The 8,311-nt window shown below is 59.7% G+C and overlaps 1 protein-coding gene across 1 annotated transcript in view; it reads right to left on the reverse strand.

Annotated features, from left to right (window-relative positions):
- HSPA12B (heat shock protein family A (Hsp70) member 12B) overlaps positions 1-7,741 on the reverse strand; it is a 20,184-nt gene extending 12,443 nt beyond the window's left edge. Inside the window, exons 1-3 of the mRNA XM_030270422.4 lie at positions 7,527-7,741; positions 5,418-5,475; positions 1,770-1,870 (exon numbers count right to left, since the gene is read on the reverse strand). Coding sequence (XP_030126282.4) covers positions 1,770-1,870; positions 5,418-5,460 — 144 coding nt within the window. The 5' untranslated portion in view covers positions 5,461-5,475; positions 7,527-7,741. The remainder of the gene's footprint in view (positions 1-1,769; positions 1,871-5,417; positions 5,476-7,526) is intronic.
- Positions 7,742-8,311: the final 570 nt, after the last annotated feature.

Genomic DNA, 8,311 nt, shown 5'->3' on the forward strand with positions numbered 1-8,311 from the left:
TTTTCCTGTTCCCACTCCGTGTCCCTTCCCTCCCCGTGCCGAAGAAGCCGTAAGGATGTGACAAGGCCCTGTCCCCATGTCACCACGGGAAGCCGAAAGCCTCGTTAACTTTTAATGTCCCCAGATTTAAGTGTGGACACGAGCTGGCCGGGAAAAATGCCGGGATCAGCAGGGAAGAGGCGGCCGGCACAGGAATGTGCAGGGACAAGGAACTCCAGGGAGGATCCGGCTCTGGAACGCGGCCTCCCACACCCGGCAGCCCCGGAGGAGGGCAGGAGTTTTGTGGGGTTGGACTTTTCCTGGTGGGTCATTCCAGAGCTGGAAAACCCCTCCATCCCGAAAATCCCATGGATAGAGGTCATGGGGATAGACTGGCCCATCCTGTGGGACTGGAGGGGGAATGGAGGCTGGACTGGGAGGGGAGGAGAAGGAGAGAAGGAACTGGGAAAGGACCAGAGGGGGAAAGGACAGTGGGACAGAGCCCAATAGCCTTACTGGGACCCCACAACAGCTTTACTGGGACCTCACTGTGATCTTACTGGGAACCCCGTAACAGCCTTACTGGGATCTCACAACAGCCTTACTGGGAATGGCACAATGGCCATACTGGGACTCCACAACTGCCTTACTGGGAATGCCATAATGGCCCTACTGGGAAAACCACAACTGCCGTACTGGAGACCCCATAACTGCTTTGTTGCAGACCCCATAGTGACCTTAGTGGGAGCCCCACAAAGGCCTTACTGGAAATCCTACAAAGACTTTATTTGGGACCCCAAAACTGCTTTAGTTTGGACCCTACAATGGCCTAACTTGGAACACCACACTGGCCCTACTGTGAAACCCCCAATGGCCTTACTGCAGACCCCACAACAGCCTCAGTTGGAACCCCAAAACTGCCTTATTGAAACCCCAAATCTCCCTTACTGGGGATCCCAAAACCGCCTCACTGAGGACCCCACAAAGGCTTTACTGGGGATCCCAAAGTTCCCTTAGTAGGATCTGACACTGACCTTATTGGGAACCCCAAAACTGTCTTGTGGGACCCCACAGTGGTCTTATTGGGGACCCAAAAGGGGCATCACTGGGGATCCCAAAACTGCCTTACTGGGACCTCATAGTGGTGTTGATGGGACAGCACACTAGTCTTACTGGGACCCCAAAACTGACTTACTGGGACCACACACTGACCTTACTGGGACTCCACTATGGCCTTACTGGGAACCCACAATGACCATACTGGGGGCCCCACAATGGCCATACTGGGACCCCAAAACTGCCTTACTAAGAGCATCATATTGGTCTTATTGGGGACCCACTGTGACCTTACTGGGACCCCACAATGACCTTACTGGGAACCCCAATGGCTGTACTGGGACACCAAAACTGTCTTACTGGGGACTTCACAACTACCTTACTGGGAACACCATAATGACCTTACTGGGACCCCAAAGCTGCCTTACTGGGAACCCCACAATGACCATACTGGGGGCCCCACAATGGCCATACTGGGACCCCAAAACTGCCTTACTAAGAGCATCATATTGGTCTTATTGGGGACCCCACCGTGACCTTACTGGGACCCCACAATGACCTTACTGGGAACCCCAATGGCTGTACTGGGACCCCAAAGCTGCCTTACTGGGAACCCCACACTGGCCTTACTGGGAACCCCACACTGGCCTTACTGGGAACCCCACAAGGGCCTTACTGGGAACCCCACAAGGGCCTTACTGGTCCCGCCCTGGTGCCGCTGGTCCCGCACTCACCGGTGACTGGGAAAGCGTCAGTGGGGCGATGCTGCAGCTGTCGTGGGGTGTCCCCGGGGAGCCGGGTGGGGACGGCGTCGGGCACCGCTCGCCGCTGGCACCTGGGGACATGGACAGGAGAGTCTGGGGGACCCCAAAGACCCTGCCCCAAGGAGAGACCACCCCAGACATCCTGATGGATCCAGGTGGGAAAGGATCCCCGCCCTTCCCAAAGGGACACGACCAGGGACATCCCAATGGAGATGGATCCAGGTGGGAAGGGATCCCAGCCCTTCCCAAAGACCCTTCCCCAAGGAGAGACCACCCAGGACATCCCGATGGAAATGGATCCAGGTGGGAAGGGAACCCAGCCCTTCTCAAATCCTTTCCCCAAGGAGGCATCACCCAGGACATCCCGATGGAGACGGATCCAGGGTGGATGTGGTGGAGGAGGGGACAGAGTCACTGTGGGGTCTCCAGAAGTGGAGTTCATAAAATCATGGAATTGCGGGATGGTTGGAGTTGGGAAGGTCCCTAAATCCCATCCAGTGCCACTCCATCCATGGGCAGGGACACCTTCCATTATCCCAGGTGGATCCAACTCAGCCTTGGACACTTCCAGGGATGTGTCCAAGGGGACACTTCCAGGGGAAGCTGCTCGGGGCCAGCAGCTGGAAGGTTTGGATTCAGTGGGAATGGGGGAGAACTTAAAAGAAGGAAAGGGAAGTGTCTGCGGTTGAAATCCATGGAGAACCAGCAAGGGAGGGTGGGTCCAGCTCAGACCCCTGGCCACGCTCCAGAACATCCCGGTTTCCTGGAGACCCTGGAAGCTCCTGCATGAGCCCGTGGTAATCCCAAAATCTGGGGGTGGGGATCATGGCCACAGCAGATTTTCCCTCCTCCTGAAGCCACCACACGTCCCTGTCCCCTCCAGCAGCAGAATTCCAGCCCCGGGAACCCCCGATGATCCCAGAATCGGGACGGGGTGAGCCCCAGGGTCCCCACCCCACAGCGGGGACACGGGGCTGTCCCGCCCGCGCTGCCCCGGGCACCTGGCTCCAATTAGCAGCCGGCATTAATTAATCACCGCCCACGAAAGAGCCGCTGGAGCGGCTCCAGCTGGAAGGAGCTGGGGGAGCTGACGGAGCGGCTTTCCCAAGGGATTGGGATGGGGTAAAGTGTTGGGAAGGGGGTGTGGGGTCCGGGCGGTGACACCGGTGAGGTGAAGGGGCTGTCGGCCCTAAATCTGCGCTTTGGGATTGCCGATCCAGCCGGGATCCAGCCGGGATCCAGCCGGGATCCAGCCGGGATCGGGGCTGTGGGAGCAGGGATGAGCAGCGCCCACCCCCAGCTGGCTCTGGACAGATTTGGGGACAGAGGAGGCTCCGTGGATGGAGAGATTTAGGAGCATAAGAGGCTCCGTGGTTGGAGGGATTTGGGAACAGCAGAGGATCCTCCAGGAAGAACAAAACTCCATCTCTCTTTCACCGGTGTCCGGACAAACCCACCCTGGCTCCCAGTGCCACCAGTTTGCTCTGGAACAGCCACTGGGACACCCTCGGGAAGCTCAGGAGCCCCAGGGAATGCTCTGGGATCCCCCAACAGCAGCAGCTGTGGGATTGGGATTCAGATTTGGATTGGGATCGGTCTGATCCTGATTTTCCGTGTCTGGGGAAGAGCCACATCACAGAGCTGGGGACAGCAGTTGCCGTGTCCCCCCACCCCGGAGCTGTGCTGGTGACACCTCTGCTGTCCCCTACGCCCGCTCCCTAAGTGCCTTTCCCTGTATCCGTGTCTGTCCCATAAATATTTGATCCCAGACAAATGGGAACGGGCTGTGTGCCGCCTCCGCGTGCGACAGAGCCGGCGGGAGCGGTGACCCCCCGGGAGATCAGGAGAGCCTCGGACATGAAACCTCATTCCTGCGGAGAAGGATCGGGGTCGGGCGGGTAAATCCTGCCACAGCCTCCACATTCCTGGGTTTGGGGTGGCGGGATCAGGTTTGGGATGGCAGGATCAGGTTTGGGATCAGGTTTGGGATGGCAGGATTGAGTGTGCGATGGTGGGATCAGGTTTGGGATGGCAGGATCAGGTTTGGGGTGGAGGGATTAGGTTTAGGATCAGGTTTGAGATGGTGGGATTTAGTGTGAGATGATGGGATCAGGTTTGGGATGAGTTTTGGGGTGGCGGGATGAGGTTTGGGATGGCGGGATTGAGTGTGAGATGATGGGATCAGGTTTGGGATGGCAGGATAAGGTTTGGGATGAAGGGATTAGGTTTGGGGTGGTGGGATCAGCTTTGGGATGAAGTTTGGGGTGGCGGGATGAGGTTTGGGATGGCAGGATGAGGTTTGGGATGGCGGGATTGAGTGTGAGATGATGGGATCAGGTTTGGGATGATGGGATCAGGTTTGGGATGGAGGGATTAGGTTTAGGATGAGGTTTGAGATGGTGGGATGAGGTTTGGGATAGTGGGATGAGGTTTGGGATGAGGTTTGGGATGGCAGGATTGAGTGTGAGATGATGGGATCAGGTTTGGGATGAAAGGATTCGGTTTGGAATGAAGAGATTAGGTTTGGGATGAGGTTTGGGATGGCAGGATGAGGTTTGGGATGGCGGGATTTAGTGTGAGATGATGGGATCAGGTTTGGGATGAAGGGATTAGGTTTGGGATGAAGGGATTAGGTTTGGGATGAGGTTTGGGGTGGCGGGATGAGGTTTGGGATGGCGGGATTGAGTGTGAGATGATGGGATCAGGTTTGGGATGGCAGGATGAGGTATGGGATGGAGGGATTAGGTTTGGAATGGTGGGATCAGGTTTGGGATGAGGTTTGGTATGGAGGGATGAGGTTTGGGATGGTGGGATCAGGTTTGGGATGAGGTTTGGGGTGGCGGGATGAGGTTTGGGATGGCAGGATGAGGTTTGGGATGAAGGGATTTAGTGTGAGATGATGGGATCAGGTTTGGGATGGTGGGATCAGGTTTGGGATGGTGGGATCAGGTTTGGGATGAGGTTTGGCATGGAGGGATGAGGTTTGGGATGGCAGGATAAGGTTTGGGATGGAGGGATCAGGTTTGGGATGAGATTTGGGATGGCGGGATCAGGTTTAGGATGGAGGGATCAGGTTTGGGATGAGATTTGGGATGGCGGGATCGGGTTTGGGATGGCGGGATCGGGTTTGGGATGAGGTTTGGTATGGCAGGATTGAGTGTGAGATGATGAGATCAGGTTTGGGATGGCAGGATCAGGTTTGGGATGGAGGGATCAGGTTTGGGATGAGATTTGGGATGGCAGGATCGGGTTTGGGATGGCGGGATCAGCTTTGGGGTGGCGGGATCAGGTTTGGGGTGGCGGGATCAGCTTTGGGGTGGCGGGATCAGCTTTGGGATGGCAGGATCAAGTTTGGGATGGTGGGATCAGATTTGGGATGGTGGGATCAGATTTGGGATGGTGGGATCAGATTTGGGATGGCGGGATCAGATTTGGGATGGCAGGATTGGGTTTGGGATGGTGGGATCAAGTCTCCTCCCACAGCTGGTTCTGGTTCCCTGGCATGGGAGCTGTGGAGGAGACACAGAGAGGGGACAGCAAGGGACCCGGACACGGAGTGATCGTCTGGGGGTGTCAGGGGACATCTCAGCCCCTGCCACCCCCCGGGGACATCCTTACCCATCCGCAGGCTCTGCATCCCGGGCTCCAGCAGCATCGCCATGGCCTCACTGCCCACCTGGAAAAGGGACAAAATCCATCCCTGTGTCCCCTCGGTGGCACAGGGGTGGCCACGGTGTCCCCTCAGTGTCACCCCGGCCTTGACTCCCCCAAAAACACACAGGGGATGAGGCTGAGATCTGTAGGGTTGGCAGGAGGGGACCCCAAATCCCAGCTCACAACGGGGTGTGGCTGTCCCCGTTTGGGGCACACGCGATTGTCACCGTCCAGAGTGTCCCCAGCTGTCACAGCCACTGAGGGGACAGGGACCCGAGTTCCTGTCACCGAGCAAGTCGGACAGATGTGCAGGATACAGATGTGCAGGCTGGAAATTGCTGTTCCTGCACATTTTTACCCTCAACCAAAACCCTTTTTGCGGGGGGAACTCATTTAGGAAAAATCCCAATTTATTTTCTTGATGGAAGCGCGGTGGCCAAAGGGATCCCAGCTCTTCCCAGGGATTCTAACCCAGCCTGAACCAGCTCCAAATCTTCTTCCTGGGATAACCCCCCAGCTCCTGGCTCCCTTCCTGAGCCCACAGCCTCCCGCCACCCCCGAGCCCCCCAGCCCGCGCCGGCCGCTCTCATCCCACAAATCCAGAGGCTCGGGATAGGGCTGAGCTCATCGGGAGAGGCCTCCCCGCCAGCCAAACCCACCCACGAGCTGCTGGCCCCACAGCCTCCCCTCTTCCCAAAAAAATCCCCCTCAGGATACGGACAGCAGGTGGGGAGGCTTTCCCTGGAATGGGGGGTCCAGCTCTGGCCACCCCAGAGCTGTGGGCAGGGAAGGCCGTGCTGGTGGCCCTGGGATGACACATGGGGGGGTCCTGGGGGTGGTCCAAGGGTTTTTTTCCACCAAAATGGGTCTTTCCAGGAGGTTTTCCTGCAGGAAGTCAGCCCCCAGCTCTGGGATTTGTGTCCTTTTCCAGCTGCCTGGGACTCAGGTTGCGGTTTGGATGTGCAGGGATGTCCCCAATGTCCCCAACCCTGTGGTCTGAGAGGGACACACCAGCCCTTGGTGGCTCGGTGGCTTCGTTCCCTGTCCTCCATGGCCATGGGGGGTCCAGGGGGTCACTCCGGGGTCTGTGCTGACCCTCAGGCTCCGGGTGGCCAAAATCCTCCTTCTCCAGGCCTGGCAGGGGGTGGCCAGCAGCCACCTTTGTCCCCAAGGTGCCATTCCCCTCCCAGGCGAGCAGGGTGGGTGGCCTCAAGCCCCCGAGTGTCCCCCAGCACCGGGCAGTGACCATGCTGTTGTCACCCAGGGGACACAGGACGAAGTCCCCGACTCTGGGGGTCCCTCCCGGGCTCCCTCCGGCCGGAGCAGCGATTTTGAGGATTTTCCACCATTTCCTTCTCTGCGGGGGCTCACGGAAACGGGGAAAGGAAACAAAGTTTGGGACGGGATCAGGGTGGAGCAGCCAGGAGCGACACCGGGGCTGTGGCACGGCCAGGAGTGGCACGGGGACACCGGCTTGGCCGGGCGTGGTGACCCCACAAACTCGGGGTGACCCCACAAACTCGGGGTGACCCCACAAACTCGGGGTGACCCCGCGGGACACCTGGGAGGCTCAGGGCAGCTGTGGGGCTCCGATCCAGCTGTGCTGGGACAGAAGGAGCTGTTTGTCCCCACATCCCCGCTGTGCCAGGGCTGAGCATGGCTCTGGGGTTGGGGACCCCCCAAATCCTCCCTGGAAGCTGTTGGGGTTCCCTGGAGCCCATCCCGCTCCCCTCGTCCGTGACTGGGACACAGCAGGCAGCCAGAGGTGTCCCCTGCATGGTGCTGGCGTATTGTCGCGCTGTCCCTGTGGTGTCCCCGATAGTCCCAGCGGTGTCCCCCAGGATGGGACACACGGGGAAAGTGTCCGAGTGTCCATCCCCACTCCCCGCCGTGCCCACAGCCCCCCAATTCCCACTGGGGAGAGGCCGCGGAGTCCTGCCACCACCCCCCCAACCCCGGTGTCCCCAAACCGGGCAGAGACCCCAGGGTGGTGCCACCCTCACCTCGGCCAGGGGACAGAGCTGCTCCCCACGTCCCCTCGCCCGGCTCCCGCCACCCCCGCCGGCCACTCACCGCTGTGGGGGGCACACGGGTTTTGGGGACACCTCGGTGCAGCCCCCGCTGTGTCACCCGCCGGGCTGGTGGCAGGAGGTGCCCGCGGCTCTGTCCCCGCGGCTCTGTCCCCGTCGGGGCCCCGCGCAGCCCCCCGCGCTCCGGCTTCCTCCCACTCCCTGTCCCGGCCCAGGCAGCGCCTCAAATTGCAATTCCAGCTGCAGATGTGGGAGCGGGAGCGGCGGGAGGAGGAGGAGGAGAAGGAGGAGGAGGCAGGGCCAGCCGCAGTCCCGCCGGCAGCGGAACCTCCGCTCCCCGCCCGGCCACGGCCACCGAGGGGGGACAAGGGTCCCGAAGCGGCCGGGAGGGGGGACACGCCACCCCCACACCCCCACAAGTGTCCCCCTGAGTTTGTGTCAATCGCTCTGCCGGGTTTGTCGCTGGGAGTGTCCCGGGTGACATCGGCTCTGTCCCCACATCCAGCCCCATCCCGGCTCCGGAGCTCGGGGTTATCCCGGGATTCTCCTCCCGCCGTCGTTCCCGGTCCCAAAGGGGGTCCTGGATCCGGGAAGCAGAGCCGGGGGGTCCCGGGAGTGGGATCTGGTCCGGAAATCCCATATTTGGGATCTGATCCAGGAGTCCCAGATTTGGGATCAGAGCCAGGGGATCCCAGGACTGTGATCTGATCTGGAAATCCCAGATTTGGGATCTGATCCAGGAATCCCAGTTTTGGGGTCAGAGCTGGGGGGTCCCGGGAGTGGGATCTGAGCCGGGGATCCCAGATTTGGGAACAGAGCTGGGGGGTC

Source organism: Taeniopygia guttata, chromosome 4 (assembly GCF_048771995.1).
Source record: "Taeniopygia guttata chromosome 4, bTaeGut7.mat, whole genome shotgun sequence".
NCBI classification, from domain to species: Eukaryota; Metazoa; Chordata; class Aves; order Passeriformes; family Estrildidae; genus Taeniopygia; species Taeniopygia guttata.